This window comes from Ailuropoda melanoleuca, chromosome 9 (assembly GCF_002007445.2).
Source record: "Ailuropoda melanoleuca isolate Jingjing chromosome 9, ASM200744v2, whole genome shotgun sequence".
NCBI lineage: Eukaryota > Metazoa > Chordata > Mammalia > Carnivora > Ursidae > Ailuropoda > Ailuropoda melanoleuca.
In genome coordinates, this window is record NC_048226.1 from 42978325 (window position 1) to 43002908 (window position 24584).

Here is a 24584-nt window from a genome sequence, read left to right on the forward strand (position 1 = left end):
TTGGTACCCTCAACTGTTCAGCAATATATGATACTAAGATATTTGACCACAGAGGGCAATCAATGCTCCAATGTAGTATTAGCTACTTATACTTTTCAAAATATTTCCTTGGAAAAGATTACTCAACATCATTAATCATTAAGAAAATGTAAATGAAAATCACAATGAGGTATTATCCCTACACACCAGTTAGGATGGTCACTATCAAAAAACAGAAAATAACAAGTGTTGGCAAGGATACAGAAAAGCTGGAACCCTTGTGCATTGTTGGTGGGATTGCAAAATGGTGCAAACACTAAGGAAAACATATGATGGAGTATGAAGGTTCCTCAAACAATTAAAAACAGAACTACCATATGACACAGCAATTCCACTTCTGGATATTTATCCAAAAGCATTGAAAACAAAGTCTCGAAGAGATATTTACATATACACATTCACTGCGGCATTGTTCATAATAACAAGATGTGAAAACAACTTTAATGTCCACTGATGGATGAATGGATAAAGAAAATTTGGTATATACATACAATGGAATATTAGTCTTTAAAAAGTCCTGACATACACAACAACAGGGATGAACCTTGAGTACTATTATGCTAAGTTAAATAAGCCAATCACAAAGACACAAAGACTTCCTGATTCCACTTAAGGGTAGGCATCTAAAATAGTCAAAGTCATAGAAACAAAAAGTGGAAGGTGGTTGCCAGGGGTTGGGGGTTGGGGGACATAGCAAGTGATTCAATGGGTACAGAGTTTCCACCATGCAAGAGGAAAAAGCTCTAGAGGCCTCCTGTACAACAGTGTGCATATAGTTAACAATACAATAATGTACACTGAAGAATTGCTAAGAGGGTAAATTTATGTTATGTGTTTTTTTTTAATCACCAAAACACACACACAAAACCAAAAAACCCTCATCAACCCAGAAAAAAAAGTCTCCTTAGAAAGACCAATTACAATAGTTGCATATCCAATAATTTATTACTGTATAAGCCATTTCAGTCTGAAAATTAACCTAACCTAAAGTACACAAAAACAGTCACATTTCCAACTCTTCCTCATTCTACTAGTACAACAGGTTGGGAAAATAGGGTTGTTCTTACTCATCTGTTAAAAACAAAAAATAAAACAAAACTAAGAAAAATGTACTTTAAGGGGCGCCTGGGTGGCACAGCAGTTAAGCGTCTGCCTTCGGCTCAGGGCGTGATCCTGGTGTTATGGGATCGAGCCCCACAACAGGCTCCTCCGCTATAAGCCTGCTTCTTCCTCTCCCACTCCCCCTGATTGTGTTCACTCTCTCGCTGGCTATCTCTATCTCTGTCAAATAAATAAATAAAATCTTTCAAAAAAAAATGTACTTTAAGCCTAAACCAACCGGAGAATGACAACAATTAACAGAACAAATATGGGTATTCGTGCTCTGTATCTTTCATTTATTCCAATGTTAGTTACTACACATATATCTGATTGTAATAAGCCATCTCTAATCTCTAGTGAAAAAATTATACATACAAACACACTTATATAATATGCAAATTATAATGCAATTGGAAACTCTTGTTCTCTTCTCCCTACCACATTCCAAATATTTAATTCATTTCTCAAAAATTATATCATTCTTCAAACTAAGAAGAATGAATTAGAGGTTACTGTAGCTCATGGAAATTTAAATGTATCTGACAAAATCTCAGAGATGAATTCTTTCAAAACCAATACATCCAGTATTGCATAGCACTAAATATAAAATGTGAGTGTGCTTTCTATTTGCTACATATCCTAGTCTAACATAATACGTCTATTTAAAATCAGGGAAAATATCCCAAATTAATTGAAGATCATAATAAAGTTACAAAAACTCCCCCACCTGGCTTTTCAAAATATATTCTAGCTGACAAGCTGTGTAGATTTGTCATCCTTATTTTAACATGGTCTCAAGAACTAAACTTATTAGAGCCTAAGAAAGTTAAAAGTTTACCAAATGCACTTGAGACACAAACACACTTTCAGGAGACAAACTAAAATATCATAAATACTATCTGTCGCAAAAGAGGTTATAATTTATCATCTTTATATAAGAGACAGAATGAACTTACTCAATTATTAGAATAAAAATTTCAAGTTCTTAAATTCTGGGTGCTATTTTCCCCAATATAAAGCCATTATACAAGGCTAGATAAAAGCTAGGCTTCAGAAAATTTTGAGACATTTATTTTACAGACTAAGAGCAAACACTGTGCTCAGAAATGCCACAGGTGTGAGTGATAAAGTAGAGATGATCTCTGACATCAGGAATTTGTCATTCAATTGGGAAAGAAAAAGGAAAACCTACAAAAAAACTAATCAGAAGAAAGAAATGATATGGGGATTCAAAGGAGATGAGTCTATATTGATTGGGGATTAAGAAGTTCTTTGTTAAGCAGGAGTATTTGACAGGAACCTTGAAGAATGAACACTAAGACTCTGGTGGGAATAGACAGAGTAGCAGAGTCACTGAAGCTGAGGCAGAAGGATCAACCTGGCTCCCTCTCATGGGGGTGTTAGTACTTTTAGCTGACTGCTGTGTGGGAATGACCCAGTATTGCTCCATTGGGCACAGTGACAGATATCACTACTCCTAAGTGCCAGCACAAGAGGGAGGGGTGGGGAGTAGACCGATTCATCTCCTGCTGACAAGGACAGGGGAAGGCTGAGCAGCCAGGGCACAAGTGTAGACACTCTTCACTAAAGATGGGTTGGGATTTAAGCAGAAGGTGAGGGCTGACACCTAGGGAGCTTAGGCCAAGGGCTCTTACCTAAGTGCTCACAGTTGTCAAATACGACTATGCCTGGGGCGCCTGGGTGGCTCAGTTAAGTGTCCAACTCGATTTCAGCTCAGGTGATGATCTCGGGGTCTAGGATCAAGCCCTACATTGGGCTCCGTGCTCAGCAGAGAGTCTGCCCCTCCCTCCACATGATTGCGCACCCTCGCTCTCCCTCCCTCTAAAATAAATAAATAAATCTTAAAAAAAAAAAAGAATGCTTTAAGTCATTAGTGACAATGTCATAAGAGACTACAAAATAAAATTTTATATTAAAAACTTTATCTTTGTGTTTAAATGTGAACATGTATGCTTCTGAGTATGTTGCTCTTCCTTGTCTCTCTGTGTCAGGCTCTCTGTCAGTCTGTCTTTGTGGGTCTCGCTTACTACCTTTCCATCTTGTCCTATCCCTCTTCACTTTCTTCCTACTCCTTCTATGCCCCTCAACAAGTTATAAAAATGAATAAAAGGTTATGTATAAAATATTTCTTGTTAAAGATGCGTAAGGTATTTTGCAGTTCTCTAGCATGTTTTAACTTAGTTTTTTCTTGTTATTGTTACTAGTTTTGTGCCTTCCCTCTGCCCAACCCCCTGAAGTCAGCAGTATTAAAAAAAAGTTTCCCATTTCCAGTATTTCTAGAATCTAGAGACCATGGTAGACAACTTCAAGTCAACTCTGATAAAGACCGCTAAGAGCCTCTCATTTTATGTCACTTTCTCCAAATTTCAATATTGCTTACGGTACTTTACTTCCTGTCCCATCAGGTTCTGACCTGATCTTTTCAGCCTCAAATTCAACCAAATGCTTCAAAATATCCTATTCTGTAGCTAAACAGTCTGACTTCACACCCAGTATATGCCTTTGAGGGCTCCTGTGCCTTTGCCCAGGTTCCTCTACTTCCTGTTTGGAAGGCCTCTCTGCCCCAACCGTAACTCCCTCACCTATTACAGTCTCACTTTTCCAGAGGACGAAAGGAACAAAGAAGAACTACAAAAACAACTAAGAAGACAGTAAAATGGCAATAAGTGCATATCTATCAATAATCACTTTAAATGGACTAAATGCTCCAATCAAAAGATCTAGAGGGACTGAATGGATTAAAAAACAAAATCCATCTCTATGCTGTCTACAAGAGACTCACTTCAGACCTAAAGACACATGTAGACTGAAAGCAAAAGGATGCAAAAAGATATTCCATGCAAATGGAAGCAAAAAAAAACAAAAATCAGGGTAGCAATATTTATATCAGACAAAACAGAACTTTAAAACAAGGACTGTAACAAGAGACAAAGAAGGGCATGATCAATTCAACAAGATATTGCAAATATCTGAGCACACAACATTGGAACACCTAAAAATACAAAACACATATTAACAGGCATAGAGGGAGAAATTGACAGGAATACAATCAGAGTAGGGGACTTTAACATCCCACTTATATCAACGGATATAACTTCCAGACCAAAAATCAACAGGTTAACAGTGGCTCAGGATGGCACTTCAGACCAGCTGGACTTAACAGATATATATACAGAACATTCCACCCCAAAACAGCAGAAGATACATTATTTTCAGGTACACAAGGAACGTTCTCTAGGACAAATCAGGTTAGGTCACAAAACAAACGTCAAAAAATTTAAGGAGACTGTAGTCATATCAAGCATCTTTTCTAATAGTGGTGAAAAACTAGAACTCAATTACAAGAAGAAAACTGGAGGGTAAACAAAAAAGAAAGCAAATGTGTGGAGGCTAAACATTCTACTAAATAAAAAAGGGTCAACAAAGAAATCAAAGAGGAAATAAAAAATTATCTTGAGATAAATGAAAATGAAAAAAAAAAAAAACAGTTCAAAAACTTTGGGCTGCAGCAAGATCAGTTCTAAGAGATACAGGCCAACCTCAAGAAATGAGAAAAATCTCAAATAAACACTCCAACGTTACACGTAAAGGAACTAGAAGAAGAACAAAGGAAATAATAAAGATCAAAGTGGAAATGAGTTAAATAGAGACTAAAAGAATAATAGAAAAGATCAATGAAAGTAAGAGATACTTCTTTGAAAAGATAAAAATTGACAAACTTTGAGCCACGCTCATGAAAAAAAAAAGGGAGGCGGGAAGAAGGTTCAAAAAAAATCAGAAATGAAAGAGGAAAAGTCACCACTGACAGCACAGAAATAAAAGATTGTAAAAGACGACTATGAAAATGTATATGCCAACAAATTAGACTGCGTAGAAGATATGGATCCATTCCTAGAAACATACAATCTTCTAAAGCTGAATCAGAAAGAAATAGAAAATCCGAACAGACCAATTACTAGTAATGAAACTGAATCAGCAATCAAAAAACTCCTAATAAACAGGAATCCAGGATCGGATGACTTCACAGGTGAATCCTACCAAACATTTAAAGAGTTAACAGCTATTCATCTCAAATTATTCCCAAAAAATTGAAGAGGAAGGAATTTTTCCAAATTCATTCCATGAGGCAGGCACTGATCGCCTTGACACTAAAACCAAACACTGATAAACATAGATGCAAAAATCCTCAACAAAATATCAGCAAACCAAATCCAACAACGCACTAAAAGGATCACTCACCACAATTAAGTGGTATTTATTCCAGGGATGCAAGGATGGTTCAGTATCTGCAAATCAATCAATGTGATACAGCACATTAACAAAATAAGGAATTGAAATCCTATGATCATGTCAGTAAATGTAAAAAAAGCATTTGACAAAACTGGACATTCACTCATGATAAATCTCAATAAAGTGGGTATAGAGTGGGTATTGTATCTCGACATAATAAAGGTCATACATGACACGACAGACAGCTAGCATCATATTCAATGGTGAAAAGCTGAGAGCTTTTCCTCTAATATCAGGAACAAAACAGATGTCCACTCTCACTTTTATTCAATGTAGTACTGGAAACCCTAGCCACAGCAACAGACAAGAAAAAAGACATACAAACTGGTAAGGAAGAACTAAAACTGTCACTATTTGCAGATGACATAAGATATAGAAAACCCTAGGGATGCCTGCATGGCTGCCTTCAGCTCAGGTCATGATCTCAGGGTCCTGGGATGGAGCTCTGCGTCAGGCTCCCTGCTCAGTGGGGAGTCTCCTTCTCCCTCTGACCCTCCCCCACCCCCGCTGGTGCTCATTCTCTCTCTCAAATAAATAAAATCTTTAAAAAGAAAGAAAGCCTGGGTGGCTCAGTTGGTTGAGCGTCTGACTCTTGATTTTGGCTCAGGTCCTGATCTTAGGGTTGTGAGACTGAGCCCCACACTAGGCTCTGTGCTCAGCATGGAGTCTGCTTGTCCCTCTCCCTCTGCTCCTCCCCCTGCTCTCTCTTTCTCAAATAAATAAAATATTTATTAAAAAAAAAAAAAAAGAAAACCCTAAAGACTCCACAAAAAAACTATCAGAAATAAGAAATGAATTCAGTTAAGTTGCAGGATACAAAATTCTGCTTCATTCCTATACAATAATAATGAACTAGCAAGATAAGTTGAGACAACGTCCCATTTACAGTTGCATCAAAACAAAAACAAAAACAAAAAAACCCCACAAAAAAGCCTAGAAATAAATTTAACCAAGGAGGTGAAGACCTATACTTTGAAAACTATATGATACTGATGAAAGAAATTGAAGATAACACAAATGAATGGAAAGATGTTCATGGACTAGAAGAATTAAAATGTTCATACTAGCCAAAGTAATCCACAGATTCATTGCAATCCCTATCAAAACACCAACAGTATTTCTCACAGAACTAGACCAAATAATCCTAAAATTTGTATGGAACCACAAAGGACCCTGAATAGCCAAAGCAATCTTGAGAAAGAGGAACAAGCTGGAGGTACTGCCACCCCAGATTCCAAACTACACTACTGAGCTATAGTAATCAAAACAGTATGGTACTGGCACAAAAACAGACAAACAGATCAGCGCAAGAGAACAGAGAGCCCATGCTTGAATGGTCAATTAGTCTGCGATAAAGGAGGCAAGAATGTCTAATGGGAAAAGACAGTCTCTTCAATAAATGTTGGGGAAAACTGAACAGCTATAAGCAACAGAATGAAAACTGGACCACTTGCTTACACCATGTACAAAAATAAACTCAAAATGGATTAAATACCTAAATTTAAGACCTGAAACCATTAAAAACCTGAAAGAAAACATAGTAGTAAATTCTTGGACACTGGTCTTATATTTTTTTGGATCTGTCTCTTCAGGCAACTGCAACAAAAGCAAGAAATAAACAACTGGGTACATTTGTACCCCAATTAGTACATCAAACTAAAAAGCTTTTGCACAGGGAAGGAATCCATCAACAAAATGAAAAGGCAACCTACTGAATGGGAAAAGATACTTGTCTTTGTTTGTTTTTAGTTTTACAATTCATTTAATGGCAACTTGTAAATCAACAAATCTGCAATCGTTAACTTCAAAAGTTATTACACTAGCTTTGTTGTCATTTCTCAAGGATGATCAGATACCTAGAGTCACAGACATTTCCCATGTAAGATGCATCACATAAATCAGACACAGAAAAAAAAAATCAGACTTGGTTTATTGCCAGCATTGATAAAACCAGACCTAGGGAGAGAACTGGGACACACGCATGGTCTTAGCATAGTGAATGTTTAGCCTGCCCTGATTATTACAAAATCAAAACAGCGAGAATATTTGCAGTGGGAGAAGATACTTGTAAATGATATGTTGTGACAAGAGGTTGATATCCAAAATATACAAAGAACTCATACAACTAAGCACCAAAGACAAAAAAATTCAATTAAAAATGGGCAGAGGACCTGAATAGATGTTTTTCTGAAGAAGACATACAGATGGCCAAGAGGCACATGAAAAGATGCTCAACATCACTAACCATCAGGCAAATGCAATTCAAAGCCACAATGAAGTAGCACCTCACACCACTCAGAATGGCTAGTATCAAAAAGATAAGAAATAACAAGTGCTGGTAAGGATGTGGAGAAAAGGGAACCCTCTTGCACTACTGGTGGAAATGTAAATTGGTACATTCATTGAGGAAAACAGTATGGAGGTTCTTCAAAAAATTAAAAATAGAAATACCATATGATCCATTGGTAATTCCACTGCTGGGCATTTACCCCAAAATAATAAAAACACTAATTCAAAAAGCTGTATGCACCCCTATGTTTATTATAACATCGTTTATAATAGGTAAGATACGAAAGCAACCCAACTGTTCCATTGACAGATGAATGGATAAAGACGACGTGGGGTGTGTGCTTATACCCTATACAATATCACTCAGGCATGAGAAAGAATGAAATTTTGCATTTGAAACAATACGGACAGATCTAGAGTACTATGCTAAGTGAAATAAGTCAGAGAAAGACAAATACTACACAATTTCACATACATATGGAATCTAAAAAACAAAACGAATAAACAAACAAAAAACCAGAAATACTTGTAAATACATAGAACAAACTGGTAGTTGCTAGAGGGGAGAGAGGGGAGAGGGAATGGGAGAAACAGGTGAAGGAGATTAAGAGGTACAAACTTCCAGTTATAAAGTAAGTCACAGGAATGAAAAGTATAGTATAGAGAATATAGTCAATAATATTGTATTAACTTTTCATGGTAAAAGACGGTAACTACACTTATCATGGTGAGGTATTCTGTAATATATATAATGTCAAATTGTGATGTTGTACACCTGAAACTGATATAATATTATGTTGACTATGCTACAACTGAAACTTAAAAATAATAAAATAAAGGGGCACCTGGGTAGCTCAGTTGGTTGAGTGTCCAACTCTTGATTTTGACTCAGGTGGTGATCTTATGGTTGTGAGACTGAGTCCCATGTTGGGCTCTACACTCAGCACGGAGTCTGCTTGAGATTCTCTCTCTCTCCCTCTCCATCTGTGCCCCACCCCTGCACTCGCTCGCTCGCTCGCTCTCTCTCAAATCAATCAATCTTTACCAGCATTTTGTCATCATACTTATTCCCACTGTCCCCTATAGCTCCTCAGTTAGTTGTGTGCAAGCTGATGTGCCCCCAAATGAGTGAAAGCTCCAAGGGAAAGAATCACATTATTTATTTATTGTTGGATTCCTGCCTCGTGAAGAACAATATGTCTTAAGTATAGTATTTACTCAATAAAACATTTACTAAATGATGCTTGTTCTTGAATGAGCGCAATATCAGAATTAATTTCTTTTTTAAAAAGACTTTATTTATTTATTTGAGAGAGATTGAGAGAATGAGCGGGAGGAGGGGCAGAGGGAGAAACAGACTCTCCAATGAGCAAGGAGCCCAATGCAGGGCTCCATCCTGGGACCCGGGGATCATGACCTGAGCCGAAGGCAGATGCTTAAACAGACTGAGCTACCCAGGAGCCCCTCAGAGTTAATTTCTTTTCATAGCAGTAGATGACCAAGAAAAGAAAGGATGCCTACTTTCTGTTAGAGTATGGAACCTAGTTTCAGTCTTGAAATTATAGCTCCTGTCATAAACCGGTAAAGTCCTAAAGCATTGGGGTACAGTAAATTACTTAAATCCTCTCCATCTGAAAGCTGTTAAACAAATAAACAAAAAACCTCTTCCATATACTTAAGAAAAAAGGGGGGGAATCCTAAGAAGAAATGAGAGCAGGCATTCCACCCCTGCTTGCTAATTTTAAGGATTTCATTAATAACAGGAGCCATTAATCCACGTAAAAATATAGAAGTGAATTATATATAGATCAGTAGAAAAATCTTTACTAAAAATTGCAATGCCAAGAACATAATGCCAATCATAGATTATATTACCAATGAAATAAAGTCTGATTTATTACTAGATGTATGGAAACATGTAACAGTTTCAGATCTTCAAGAGTAAGCTAGGGCCAGCCAGATTCATTCCTGTGTTGCAGTAAATAAGGATGAAATAAAAACTGCCGAGGTTCTGCCCTCCTCAGTTTTCCTTAAAAGCAAGATTCTTGAAAAGGCCACTCAGGTAACAAGGACAAGCAGGAGCCAACAAGGTCCAGCAGGAGCAACAGAGTCAGAGGGAGGGATCCAGATGTAGTCACACCAACACATTTGTTATGTGTATTTTTTTTGTCTGACAGCAAAATTGGATAGCTTTTGTTTACTTCTTTTTATATTAAAATTAAAAAGAATCAACACTGCAAGACCATTAAGGCTTAAAATTATAACAAAGAAAATATCCAAAATCTACTTGTTTCCTGATCAGTACTGAGTCCTCAGGAAGAAAACCTGGATCTGTTTGGATGATGATTCCAAGTACAGATGTCAGAAGCAATAATAAGAGTAGTAACTACTGTTTAGTAAGTCTCTCTATATGCCAAGTACTAGATTAAGTCCTTTATAAACATTATCAAACATAGTCCTCAGAAGAACTTTAGGTAGTGGGTATTATTATCCTCTTTTTACAGATTAGGAAGTAAAGGCCCAAAGATGTTAAGAAACTTGCACGTGGTCATACAACTGGGGAGGAGAGAGACTGGATTCATTTGATTTTAGCTAAAGCACATGATCTTAATGAGTTTATCACATTGATTATTTTAATTTTAACATAACCTGTCAACTGGGTTTGGGGCTTGCACGGGTCTACTCTGATGGCCCACTTTTACATCTGGCTGGCTGACTTTGGCCGTTTAATTATCATCATCAGCACTTTTTAGAAAAAGATCCAATAAAAAAAGAAGTTAACAACTGAAATTAAAACTCTTTATAGTGAATGGGGACTATTGTTTTAAAAAGTTAAATTATTATCATTATCGGTCTCCCATTCGTTCTCCAAATAATCAAGAGTTTGTACTATCAAAAATACTCCCCAGCAACCCAAAACACTGTCGTCAGTGTGCGGGTATCTACAAGAGCATGTCCAAGAGATGCTGCGTTCCCTAACCCACCTTTTGCAGTGAGCTGGAGGACACTGCCAGCACCCGAAGGCTTTATCACATGCTACATAACCAAGGCCTACGAGCATCACCCCAAAAGCCTGATTTATAGAAATCCTACCCCTGAAAGACACCTGATATCAGAGCCCTTCTGCTTACTTTGCTTCATGACAGCTATTAGCTCAAGCTCAGGCTTCGCTTTGATTGACAATTTCCACCACAAGAACTTCATGCATTTAACATGGGTAAAAGAAGAAAAGAAAAACATAATTTTAATAGGCTCCACATGAACTTTTATGGGCTAAGATTAGGCTGTTTCCATTACTATTTTCCCGAATTCTTAAATAATCCTGTTAGTTTATGAATCTGACTCACCTATATTTATAATACAACCTGCCCACCTCTCTGGCTGCAAGTGGTATACTGGGAAATGCTTAAAAACCCAGCTCTTCGGGGGAAAAATAGTAAGCATCATGCTGTTTACTACAGATTTTACTTGTATAAAGGATGTGCAGCATATAATCTATAAGTGATACAACACTCTTTATTGTCAATTCCATATAGCCAACTGATCCTTACAGAATGCTTCTGTGAATTTATTCACGGATTGCAACCAACCTATGATTACAACGGATAAAAAAGAGTTCCAATATGAATATTGGTTGAAATTTTCATTTAAGTTAATGAGTAAGACAAAAATGAAATAATGAAAATGTATGAAGATGCTGTATGCAGATATGCAACTGTCAATCTGTGAGTGACTTTTTTTTTGCTGAACTGGATATTATCTTTTGTGTATGCACCTAATGGCTACTTAATGTTAAACTGTCCGATGGTTAAAAAAATAAATGCCAGGTGGTAATTATTAATATTTTCTCCATAATTTTTTTCTCAAAAATCTCCCTTACTTTTTAAGTCTAAAATGACAGCCAACAAAACAATAAATCAAGCTTTGATTTGTAGAGTTTACTAGATTCCCGGGGTGTCAATACTGTTGTATTTGAAATCAGCCATGGTGACATTACTGAATGTGGACTTAGGAAGAGATGCGGAGTGGCCACCACTTCGTAGTACTATCATGTAGATGATACAAGACGCCAAGAGCCTCTAGTGCATAGATAATGGCAAAATTCAGAATAATGAGAAAATGATAAATTTGTCTTCCTTGCTTTTTAAAAATACAATTTAATTGTAAGTCTGTGTAATTTTTTTTAAGTCTGTATAATTTTTAATAATGGCTGTGCTCATCAATTGGCTTACAAAATTCTTGAAATTGAAAAACTGGCTTTCATTGGTTGATGGGAGCTGCCTCTAGCATACCACAGGCCTTCACCTTTTCCTAAAATACTTACTTTTTTAATGTTATTTTCATATTAGGGGAAATTCACAAGTACAAAGCAGTCTGGAATCCCAATGTTCTCAAAGTGGCACTAAAATCAAAACTGTATCATTAGTGTAATCACAATGAGAAACCAGGATGGTCTTTTGGGTAGTCTGTTTCTTCTTTTTTAAGATTTTATTTATTTGAGAGAGAGAGAGCATGAGTGGGGGACGGGGGGGGGCGCGGCAGAGGGAGAGGGAGAAGCAGGCTCCCCGCTGAGCAGGGAGCCCGATGTGGGGTTTGATCCCAGGACCCCTGGATCAAACCTGTGCTGAAGGCAAATGCTTCACCAACTGAGCCACCCAGGTGCCCCTCAATTTTATTTTTTAAGAGCGCAGGAATTGCTAGGTATTTTTCTATGAAAAATATAGAAATTTTTATTTAAGTTTCCAGGTAAGGAGTGTGAAGTTGGACACAATAATTCCAAATTAAATCATTTGTATTTTTCATCCTACGTATTATTCTCCTGTGGAGCAGAAGCAGTATTAGCTTCCCCAATTATGAAAAAAGGTAATTTACTACTTATGGACTATTATTGTAAGTTATAGGAGCCAGAAGTTTTAAACATTATCAGCATCGTCTCAAATAGGACAAAACGTCATACTTCAGTATCAAACAGCTGGCCTAAGGGCTTAAGTCCGCACTGTGTCTATCCGCTCTGCTCCTACAGTCCACTGCGGCGTGCATGCTGTCGGAGGGCTGGCGTCTGTCAGACACGTGTCTCGTAACGTGCTATATACAGGAGAATGCTGACTTATTTAAATAGCTGGCAATTCTCCCTCCAAATTCCCATCGTTTAGGCCATTTTAAAATATCCTTTCTTCTCTCCTCTATTTATATATAAAGTGGATGGGAACTTGAGGAACAGCTGATGACAGAGCAGACTCGAGAGAAAAAGCCCAGCACGCCTGGCTCATCTCCCCGAGCTCTTGACACTGGAGGGCACCTTAAATATAAGCCTGGCTTTCCCAATGTGGGTTCCTCAGCGTGGCTCCTCATGCAATAGTTTAACTGCTCTAGCACAATAATGATTTTATTCACTCTGAGACCTGTGACTGAAATACAAATATTTTGGAAACGTTGGAAAGATGATGGATGGACTTTATACTGCGTGAAAGGGGGATCTGCTGGGCACAAAGAATGAGAGAGAAGGGCTCAGGTCTGACTTATGCATTGCTCTTGAACCTCAGCTGGCTCTCGACGCAGAGACCAGTCAAGTTGGCCTCAACAGCGCCGGCAGTGGGGTGGTCTGCAAAGGCTCTGCAGAGTTCTCTGGCCTCAGAAAACCTTACTTTCTTCAAATGACCCTACAGGAAAGGATATTCATAACGCACTTCCCCACCGCTTTTACTTCCCATTCTCCATCTGAAGGAAGAGCTCGCCGAAGACCCCAGCATATGTAAAAAAAAGAAGGTGACTTTCCGCTTCATGTGAAAAAGATATTTACCGAATACCTACCAAACCTCCACTGTGACAGGTATTTGCGGAGTGCATGTACAGAGCTCGTAATTTCAACAAAGGCACAACCTCAATATTTTGACTGCTCAACTCCGTATAAGGAAATGGAGTTTCGGAGTAAGAAAATAATTTGCCCAGGTTCAAAGAGCCTGTAAGTGGCAGACCCAGGACTCGTTCCTCGCTTCCGTCTGATGTGATTGTGAAGTCCTGCTGTTTTTTAAAAAACAATTTGTTAAACAAAAAATATTTTTTAAATATTAGATTAGAACATGAAAGTGTGTCTGTGTTTTTCATTCGATTTTTAATTTCTGCTTCCCTTTTCAAAACACATTAGTTTTCAAATTAATAGGAATATTATAAGAATAAGACATGACAGGGTGTTTATTGCCGCTGCTTCTTGGGTGGTTGTGGTAGAAGCCTTATGATTAAACCTACAGTGAAAGTATGGCAGAGTCCCAGCGTGACACATCTTAACGTGTTTTATGGTTGGAAGGGGGAATTACCAAGGTTTTGCAAAACTTTTAAAACCTTGTGCAAGACCTTAATAATAAAAAAATACATAAGTGTTTTAAAGTGTGAAAGTACTGCCTAACATGCACTGTTCACAAAATTGTACCATTCAACATCTTCAGAAACCTGAAACAAGCAGCTTGATTTCTCCCCCGTAATACCAGCAACGAGAGAGACAGCAACTTCAAAGCACTATGAAACTTTAACCAATTATTTCTCCTAAGAGTTGTAGGAATATTATTCTATCCATTTGCTGATACCCAAAAAATGAAGAAGATACAAAATTGAGATTAAACGGAGCTTTTGATAACTAGGGGATCTCAAAAGGAAAAGCGGGAAGAAGAAAGAGATGAAGGGAGACCGAAGCAGGCACTGAGAGCAGAAACTCATGGAATGTTGAGTGCCGAGTGATAGAATTTCGGTGGAGAAACCAGGAAATAAAGACTGATTTTCGGAGCAGGCTGGTATTAGAAACTGTGTATGTTAGGCATTTATTTTTAAGTTCTTAGAAGACAGAACTACACTTGTAAAACTGTTTTATATAAAATTTAGCTTAATAGTAAATACATGAAAATGAAAAATGCTATGATCACGACATGCAAATAGGTGGCTGGGGTTTTATGACAGATGGGAAGTTTCAGGTCATATACCTACAAAGACATTATTTTTCTAAAATCTGCCTCTTTTGAATATCACATAAAAGGTAGATAAAAAAAAATGAACTCTGAGAGGATGCATTCAAAAGACAGATTACAAGAGATAATAATCTCCCCAGCCCTGAAGGAAAGCAGCGTATGAATACTTTAAGAGCATATATTGGCCCTGAGCACCCAGACACTGTTCATACTTGCCTAATACTCATTTTTTTTGGCACCACAGAGTCCAATGTGTTTTTTAAGATACTATTTTCTTAAATTTTTTTTTCTTCAAAGAAGGGAGACAGAAAATGACCTCAGAAAAAAAAGAAAACCCCAGGAAGAAAGCTGTCATGTTCTGTGTTTCAACTTCACAAAAGAATTCCAACTAGAGGCTTGAGCCTTTCAAATCTCTTGTCATTCAGGATATGAAATTCTAATGTAGCGGCATGGCCAGTTGAGGCTCCGACTTAATAAAATATGCTGACTAGCTGAAACAGGAGGTGGCTCACTTCCTTACTTCTGGTTTCCATCTTTACTTGGCTCCTCACTTGCAAATTATGACAGTCACTTGCTGTGCAAGCAATGAAAATTCCAAGGTAGGGGAGGAGAATCAGTGGGCACCTAATTGAGTTTTACTAGATGAAAAGTTACATCACCCTGCCTCACCTCAGTCTCCTCTGTCTTTAGGGAATTGCTGAATTTTATATAAAGCCTATTTATAAACCACTGCAAGTGATACTTGCATTCATCTTGTGCTGTGACATCATTTCCTCATCAATAATTTAAGCATAAGAAATGGATTAAAGGGACTCTGAGGGACTTCTCACACACGAAAAAACAGAAACCGGCTAAACTCTCCAAAATATTAATTCAGTCCTCTTACCTTGTTCTTTGATCTGACGAATTTGCTTCACAGTTTCTTTTAAGATTGCACATTTGTCAGGTTTGAAGTTAAAGTTGTCTATATCATTAAAATTTGCAAAAATCAGCTCTGCAAGTTCTTCAATGTATTTATTTTCCTGTTCACGATTACGTTTCTCAGTGCTCCTCTTGGGACTAAAAAGAAGATACGTGGTTTTTATTACGAATTTGAAAAAAAGCTATTATAAAAAACATAAGCACGTTAAACAAGTTTTAATACAAAGATAGCAAACAAAAGTTACTTACATAAACACGGAAGTACTTTGGGGAAAAAAAACCTCAGTTTGCTCTAAGTGTTGCGTGCTTTCTTGAAATCAAACTCGCCCTAGTACATGATCATAGATTTACTTGTGTGATCATTTGTTCAGTGTGCATATCCTGTCTCCCACTGGACAGTAAGCGTCACAATGACAAAGCTCAGGATGATGCTTAACACTCGGCAGAAGTAGGCATCAAATTTATTGTTGCATACATAGGGGAAGGTTTTAGAAAAGTAAGGAATATTATGTTATAAAATTTTAAAAATTTACTTAAGATTAGTAAAAGAAGAACGGGAACCTAACCTAGTTATAATAGGAATAAATAAACTGCAGGGATTTTTGGTAAAGCATAAAAAAGATAAAAGTAAATCTCCATAATTTCATAGACTTCTTTAGGATGTTGGTAATCAAACGAAACAATTTTTTTAGATTTTTTAAAAAAAAAAAAAAAAAAAAAAAAAAAAAAAAAACCACAGTACAGCCAGAAACAAAAGCGAAACTGACCTAGGGTATTTGTTAACTGTCCAAGCTGAATGACGTGCAAAATATACACAAATGGTCCAAGTTCAACTAAGGTTTTAAAAAGTTAATGGAAGGGAAGGAAAAATAAAAATTGGCAAGATCTTCTCATTTGAATTTGACAAAACAGCAAGATCCCTTTGATAGTAATAGTGTACACTTTTTTTTTCTTAGTAAAGGGCCTACTAAGTGACAGTCAATACAATAAGTAAGAAATGTAAGTTGTTTAATGTAGCAGCTTTCTGTATTTTTAATAATTATTTGTATATAATACCAACTGATACAATTTGTAGTTTGTAACAGACCTCCATCTATTTGTATTAGCTTTATTTTCATAAACTAATAAAGCTGAGCTAGAAGACAATTTCTCCATTTCCTAGTGGTTACACAAGTTGTCCAAGATCACCCAGTGAGTTACTGGTAGAGCAGGGACTAGAATTTGGTTTTTCTAAGTCTCATTTTTATTCCTACCTTCTACTTCATTAAGTACAGGGAAAGGCAGGGAGTGGCTGGAATGCATGGAAGAGCCAAGTTCCCATCTGGACACCTCGGCCCCCCTCAACCTCTCTTCTGTACTACCACCCCCCCCCAACAAGATGAACAAACACATGACAAATAGGTGAGAAAAGCGAGCTGTGTTACAAAGACCTGAGAGCACCCAGGAGGGGGTTGGGAGGCTCTCCAGCGCATCACGGCACCAGCGCAGCACGAGGTAGGAGAACTGCCCTCCACCGGAAGAGCCTCCATTTTATCAAACTGCCTCCTTGAGTGGACTCCCGGGCATTAAAGGCAGTTTGACAGACAGATGGGTTGTGGAGAGCCAGAAGGTACTGGGGCATCTAGAGGCCACATACTGGAGCCAAGGGCTGGGGGCTGGGACGTGCACAGTAGCCATTTAATAGACTTGTTCTGTTTGGCAGATAAAAGGGGAAAAGGGAACATAAAATATTTTTGTTCTTTCTCCTTCTCCTCCTGTCTTAATGACTTTTCCTAGTCCTCTTCCCTGTTAGTCTCCATCTGATCTTTTTAGTGGCCATTTAATAGAAGTTGCGGCTTTTATTTAACTTTCAAAATCATTTATATGATTTAAGTAATCAAAAGAATGAAGTGTCTCTCCTATCTTTGTTCCCTATTAGCCTAGTTCTTATTAACCCAAATGGGTTAACAATTTTTAAGTGTTTCTTAATTATCCTAAAACAAATGATTTATACAAAGGGTAGTACTCCATAAATGTGCTTCAAAACTTGTTTTTCTCTGTAACAATATTCTTAAGAGATTCTTTTTACATCAGCCCATTAAGCACCTTCATTCTTTTTCACAGCTGTATTGCATTCCAGGTTATGGAGGTATCACAGCTGCTTAAATAGTTCCCTACAAACATTTAGGTTTTTCCTAATCTTCTCCAATTATTAAACAATGCTGTAATAAGTAAACTCAAGTATCTATCATTTCTCCTGTATGAAAGCATACTGTTGGAAAATTCCTAGAAGTGGACTGCTAGTTCAAAGAGGATACACATTTATAATTTTACTAGATAATGCTAAATTACCCTACGTGAAGATTAGAACAACTCACACTTCCATCCATAATATATGACATGGAACATGCTTTAAATTACTTGTTTTACTCACTTAAGGGCCACAATCTTTGTCACCAACTCGGAAAGAAAAAAATAAAAATAAAACTTAGTGTAAAATTAACAGCAAATTCTATGGTATCTTCTTAATGAAGTCCTGTGATCTAACAGAAAAGAAAGTGTGGAAGACTCAAAATTATATAATAAGCCTGCTTTAATAGTCAAGCACACAGGGAACATCAGAAGAAGTTACGTAGCCTTCGTCTTCTTGTAAAGAATAATAAAATCTGCAACTGATCAGCATAACCAAAAGGTAAGCTAAATAATACATATTCAAAGGTTTAACTGTTAAGGAGAAAAACCAAACACAGTATTTCAGTGAGGTGTCAAGTCAGTGCTGCATGCATGTGGCTTTCAGGGGCAGTACTGGGCCTGCTTCTCAGCAAGCATCTAACCTGGGTCCAAGCTGGTCAGGACATTCCTTGCGCTTTCTTGTCTCTGCCCTGGATGGGTCAGAGGTGTTTTCTCCCATCCCACTCATCTTGAACACATATCAGCAACTGAAACAAGAAATGGGGGGAAAAAAAAAGAGAACAGAGCTGATGATAAAGTCCCTGATCAATTTACCAACAGTAAAAGAACTTTGACTTCAATCAGAAATTGACAACAGTTACAAATACACTGCTTGGATTAGTAAGCATGTGTAACATCAATGAAAGGGCCCAATTTTTTTGTTTGACCTTGTTTAAAAGTTATTTGTAAAGGTTCACATTTCAAAAGCAAACAAGCCTACCTCATTGGGCCCTGACTCTCTGAGCAGACGTATTTCAGCAGCACCATGAACTATAGTCTGCGCGCCCTGGGCCCTGGGTTTCTGCAGCCAGCAGTTTCAGGAGTGCTCTTGCACCACGGGGAAACTACAGGTGTTGTAAGGGGCTCCTCCCAGTCTCTGTTTTGGGTTGGCCAATGTGAAGTCTGTGCTGCAACACCTCACCCACAACAGCCAGCCCTGGGAAGAGGCAGTGCCCCACCACTAAGCTGAAGGTTTCCAAATCCGCCCAGCTACAGCTGATCCGCAGGACCTGGCCCCGCACACGGGGCCTCCAGAAGCAACACTCCCCAAACAGAGGATGTTCGCGCCTCCCTGTGGAGTCTCCGGTTCCCTCCACCCCTGCGGCAGCTGCCTCACTGCTCTGCCCGCCCTCCGAGCCCTCACTCCCCGGCAGCTCGCCTTCCTGAGCACACCTCCCCTCGGTGGTTTCCTTTCTCACATCCTGCCGCTCCTGATGCTCCCTCCCTCGGCTAATTCTAGCTGCTATCACCGAAGCTCTTAAAATATACTTAAAAAAAAAAAAAAGAAAAGAAAAAAAAAAAAAAACACCAGGGAACATTATTGACCCTAAGGAAAGAAGACAATTACTGGCTCCTGGTTGCTGGATTCCTTCCAATAAGAAAATAAAAGGCTATGTAGTAAGAGAATCAATGTGTTCACATTGGTCATCATTAGTAAAATCAAAATAATATTTAAACACGCAAAGAACAGAGTGACAGAGGTTTAAATTCTATGAGAACTAAACAAAGGGACTAACAAAGACACTGGGGAAATGATGTCGTTGCTTAAGCACACGGTGCTTAATAACTGCTTAGCAAAAGAAAAAAAAATGCTGCCTAAAAAGAGTCAGCATTTAAAAGTCTTTCTAAAGAGAGTTCCAATTCTCTGCTACTTCCCCCTTCCTTCTGTCTCGAAGGCTTCTAAAGTCACCTTCACCCTCCTTTACTTTCTGTAGTGGCTTTTCTTCCTTTCTAGATTGGAAAAATCGGATAGAAGAGCAAGACAGTAGAAGGTCGAGGACTTCAGAAAAATGCCAGAGAGCAACAGGTTCATGAAGAGCAAGGACACAGAGGAAGGTGGGCTAAGAAAACAGCACCCGAGATGGATCATTGTACCACTGTCACATACCCATCCGACTGCCCAGCCTTCCCTCCGCGAAATCTGCAATGCTCAGCCTCCCTACAAGCATTTCTTCTGCTCACAACTCTGATCCAAGAAGGGAGAGGAATGAATTTTTCTAGAGTCATGTGGAAGGAGGACGAAGAAACACTATCAGTGGAGGAAGGTTGCACCAATTGCACATTATATTTAAGAGGTCACGCAGGAGGGACAATCTGAAATTTAATGCCTGAGCTTCCTGCCATGGGAGCAATGTAGCCAAGTCCCAAGGTCTTGTACCGTGGGCAGTTTGGGGCTGATAAAGTATAATCTGTATTTAGTTATTCATTTAGGATTTGCCATGCACCAAGCAACTGGTGCATATGATTTAATCATCACAACAGATGATGAGAGGGAACAGAGCAGAGAAGCTACATCCACGTAATCCATGTCCAAGCTCTACCACTTGGTTAGTTGTGGGACCTTAAGAAGTTACCTCCCATGGCTTAATTACCTTTTCTGTTAAATGGGGATAATCATTAGCATCCCTAGCCCAGGGCAGCTGAGCAGCTTAGCAAATGGCAGAGCTGGGATTATTTGTATACAGGGTTAACACTCCTATTTTTAACGAAGATGTTATGGCAAGGGTCTTCTCATCAAAGAAGCCATTTTTCCAGTAATCACTTAAGTACAGGTCAGGAAGGAGAAGCTGCAAGATATAGACTGCATGTGTCTCTGTGCTTGACTCTTTCCCCTCATCTCCATGTCACTGTCAATGTCATCTCAATGTCATTCATTCATTCATTCATTCAAAGACTGCCTGCCTGCCAGTATGTGTCAGGCTTAGTGCTCAAGAAGCACGAGGAGGAATGTTGCTCTCAAGAAGAATACAAGCTAAGAGGGGAGATATGTCCGCATATGGGGAAAATGGCAATAAGTAAACTTGGTAAAGGTATTCTATAACTGGCACACACTCCCGTGTACTGTAAGGTCCAAGAAAGAAGAACACTCTGCCGGCTGGGATAGGGAGGTACTGAGCTGGACCTGAGGAAGGCCTAGGAGTTCTAATAGTGAGGAAGGGAGCCAGGGCATTGCAGGAGGTATAAAAGGACAGCGGGTGAAACAAAAGCCTCCACACCAAAACCCTTCTCAGATAATACCTATGAACATTCCTTTTCACTGTTTCTCTTGGAACCACTGTTCTCATGATTTCACTCATAAGCATGTAAGGAAAAACATTACCCATCCAATCTAAGTAAGCTTTCAACAAATGACCTCCAGGACTTCCACTGTGGAAGCAGCTATAAATCATAAAAATTCAAGTAAATTTTTATCATCAAAATATTAACACTCAGTATATAACAAAATACCCTATTATATAGCAGCTACATATATTAAGTCTGTTGATGAAAATGGCCATCTGCTCCCCACAAAGTATCACTATATATATTTTAAAATACAGTACTATCAGAAAGATTAGAAAGCTTTTCAAAAGACAATTAATATATGTGACTATCTTAAAGTTGGTACTCAGTTTTGGGATTTAGCATTAGCTTCAGCCATCATCTATCTTAAATGTCCCAAAATATATATACTAATAATTATAATGTTGCACAAAGGGACAGAACTGATGTATTTCAACTAAGGGGCTAGAAGGAGATAAGGAGCAAAGCAAGGAGCTAACAATTTCTGGTCTAAGTATAGAAAACCATTTGAGCAGACTGTTTATATTTTACTTGAGTCTACTCAATACTGGCTCACAAACCACTCTATTTGTAACTTTAAAACACCATTAATTTCCTCTTAAAGTAAGTTATTATGGGCTCAGTTTTCTCTTTTATTATTATGTGATGGTACCTTAAACACATTTCCCCAAAATAAAAAAAAAAATTAACTTTATGAACGTGCTTACTTCTAATTTTTTGGTGTCGACCCCATATGCCCTCTTTTCTGAGCAATTTTCTTGGGGCTATGTATGCCTAGCACATACTGCCAACCAACCTGTAAACCACCAAAGGAAGAAAAAAGAGGGGCTCTGTAGTAATTAGGGGAGCCAGCCACGGCCATCAGGCTGGAGATGCCCCCTCTGAACCACTGCTCATTAACCAGGGGAAAAAAGACAAGACTCTCAGATGAAAAAAAAAAGAGAGAGAAAGAAGGAAAAGCAAGCAAGGAAGCAAATTTAGGGCTGAAACCTAGAAAGGAGGAAGGTGATGGAGGTGGTGACAGGAGGCAAGCAGCCAGTCCTGGGCGCCTCTTTCTTGCCTGCCATAGGGCTTGAAGTGGATGAAATCCTGGAGCAGACATGTGGATTTATGCCCTGGTCCTTAGTGGATGAACCAAATAAATAACAGTGAGCCTCATTAATGAGGTACTCAAAGAGAAGTGTGGTGCTCTGATCTAGGGGACTCTGACTGACACTCTTCATGCCTTAGGTGAGGCTCAGTTAGCAGCAAGCGTAGTATTTCACACTAGAACGTGTGCTGGGCTCGGTGAGTTAATTTTTCCCCCCACTCAAGTGATACAGACAAAAAACAGAGATAGAAAGAATGATAGAATCCACATATAGATTAATAACTACTACTGTGCACTTAGGCACAGAAAAATCGTCTAAACTCTATGAATAGATGAGTTTTATTTTTTATTTTTTAAAAGATTTTATTTATTTATTTATTTATTTATTTATTTATTTATTTATCTATTTATTTATTTGCCAGGGAGCACAAGCAGGAGGGAGCAGCAGGTAGAGGGAGAAGCAGGCTCCCCATTGAGCAAGGAGCCTTGCTCATCCCAGGACCCCGGGATCATGACCCAAGCGGAAAGCAGACACTTAACCAACTGAGCCACCCAGACATCCGTGGGATGATGAGTTTTAATGCATTTTTGTAGATCAAAGTTAAAAATCAATTCCCAATAAAAGGGTAAGAGACGGAAAAATAGTGAAGGGCAGCAGTGAAGGTTTAGAAATCTTATTTTATTTTGAAGGGGGCCTAAATTAATAGTTTCTTAAAGTTTCCGCACGTTTTCAACATTCACATGAAATTAAAATTCTCAAGCGTTTCACTCTCAGTTCTGAAACTGTTCAATGTAAATCACAAAAACTGAAAATGACACAAGCAAACTCTTGGGTCGTATCTGATGGTAATTACAGTCATTGAGAACAAGCCAGTTTCTACCAGATGTGGGGGGTTGTGAAAGGACAAGTCTGGAAAAGGAGTTTCATTTTGTCCGTTCTTGTTATCTACAACAAACAATAATCCCACTCTCACTGGAACAGTACCTCCTCCCTTACATCCTCTGATACCACCTTGTATAAACTGGACAGTAAAGTGTTACAGCCACCAGAATCAAGGACTTTTTCTTTTTTAAGTAACGATATTCTGGGAGGGTGAACAATGCCGGTTATATCCTTAGCATAACGACAGAAAGCAAAATGCAATGTTAAAGCCTCAACACAATTAAAAACTGCACTCTTCATTCATGAACTTCATCAATATAACTTATCAGGTAACAAAGCTGTTGCTCACAATACAGCCTCATACCATTAAAGCTAGTTAATCATCCAGACTTCATGCAAACGATAACGTGCATTTTATCTTTTATCAGTACTGGCCATCTTCCAAACAAGGCCTGTAAAACTGTCAGATTTATTATATGTGGAACAAATTCAGTTAAAGAATAAATAAGGATAACACTGTTGCTGAAATCCAAACATAATAAGTGATCAACATCAGAGCTCTCTATTGCTAGTTCCAAGAAATATTTTTTTAAAAGTTAGGCCCTCTGAAATTCCTTACTTTGCGATGAAATTTATAATGAAACATACAAAGAGCTGTTGAAACAACTTCTCTTATCAATGCCTACAAGAACAGGCGATGCCTGATAAATCATCTAGCTCTTGACATGAGACCAGAAAGGCTCTTACAACTTCCAAGGCCTTCCGGGTTCTTTCTGAATTCTCTTTACAAGAGACACATGACATTGCTGTGTATTCTGTAGTCTGATTCTTCATACACTTTGTAAGACGAAGAAATAATCAAGCAATACTGCCGCTGTACATAAAGCTTCACTGAAATGCGTTTCTATTTCTCTTCTATTAAATTACGAAAGGATAATCTTTTCAGCAGTGAAAGATGCATTCACTATTTCTTTATCACAAGTGAAAACATTTATTCATTCTAAACTCGAAACATTTTTTCCCTTAAAGTATACTGTGTTCCGGGAGGGGTCCCTTTACTTTAGAAATAACAATTTCTGGGCCAGTTTCTGATAAGTCAAAGAGAAAACAGTATCTAATGCTCAAATATGCCAACCGTGCTTTTGGATGTAGATGCCTGAGAAAGGCAGAAAGCACAGAAGGGCCAGACCTTGCAAGTCAGCAAGTTGATACAGAGCTAAAAACACGGAATTGACGGAGGAGGGGAAATACCTCTCTGCAGAAGTGTCAAGTGGGCAAAATCACCCAAAGCAAACATTGTTTTGGCAAGACCCCAACTCTTGGCAAGAATTAAATAAATATTCTCTGCAGTAAATATACAGATTATGCAAGGATATACTGTTGCTTCATATAAATAAGCAAACAAAAGAGCATTACCCATGCAAATATAAGTGGAACTGTGTAGATTTCCTAAATACATGGATGACAGCACACCAAAAAATCACTTTTTCTTTCCACTGGC

General features: G+C 38.3%; 1 protein-coding gene and 1 pseudogene across 5 annotated transcripts in view; both read right to left on the reverse strand.

The window, feature by feature from the left end:
* Window positions 1–24584, reverse strand: part of NCOA2 (nuclear receptor coactivator 2) — a 286067-nt gene that overhangs the window by 93730 nt on the left and 167753 nt on the right. For 4 of the 5 annotated variants that reach the window (XM_034668162.1, XM_034668163.1, XM_034668161.1 and 1 more), the window contains exons 3-4: window positions 18431–18535; window positions 15583–15755 (exon numbers count right to left, since the gene is read on the reverse strand). In XM_034668162.1, the coding sequence (XP_034524053.1) occupies window positions 15583–15755; window positions 18431–18516 (259 nt within the window). In that variant the 5' untranslated portion in view covers window positions 18517–18535. Of the gene's footprint in view, window positions 1–15582; window positions 15756–18430; window positions 18536–18768; window positions 19236–24584 lie in introns of those variants that run through there. The other variant, XM_011224023.3, reaches the window with a different exon arrangement.
* On the reverse strand, window positions 7379–7503 carry LOC117803891 (annotated as a pseudogene).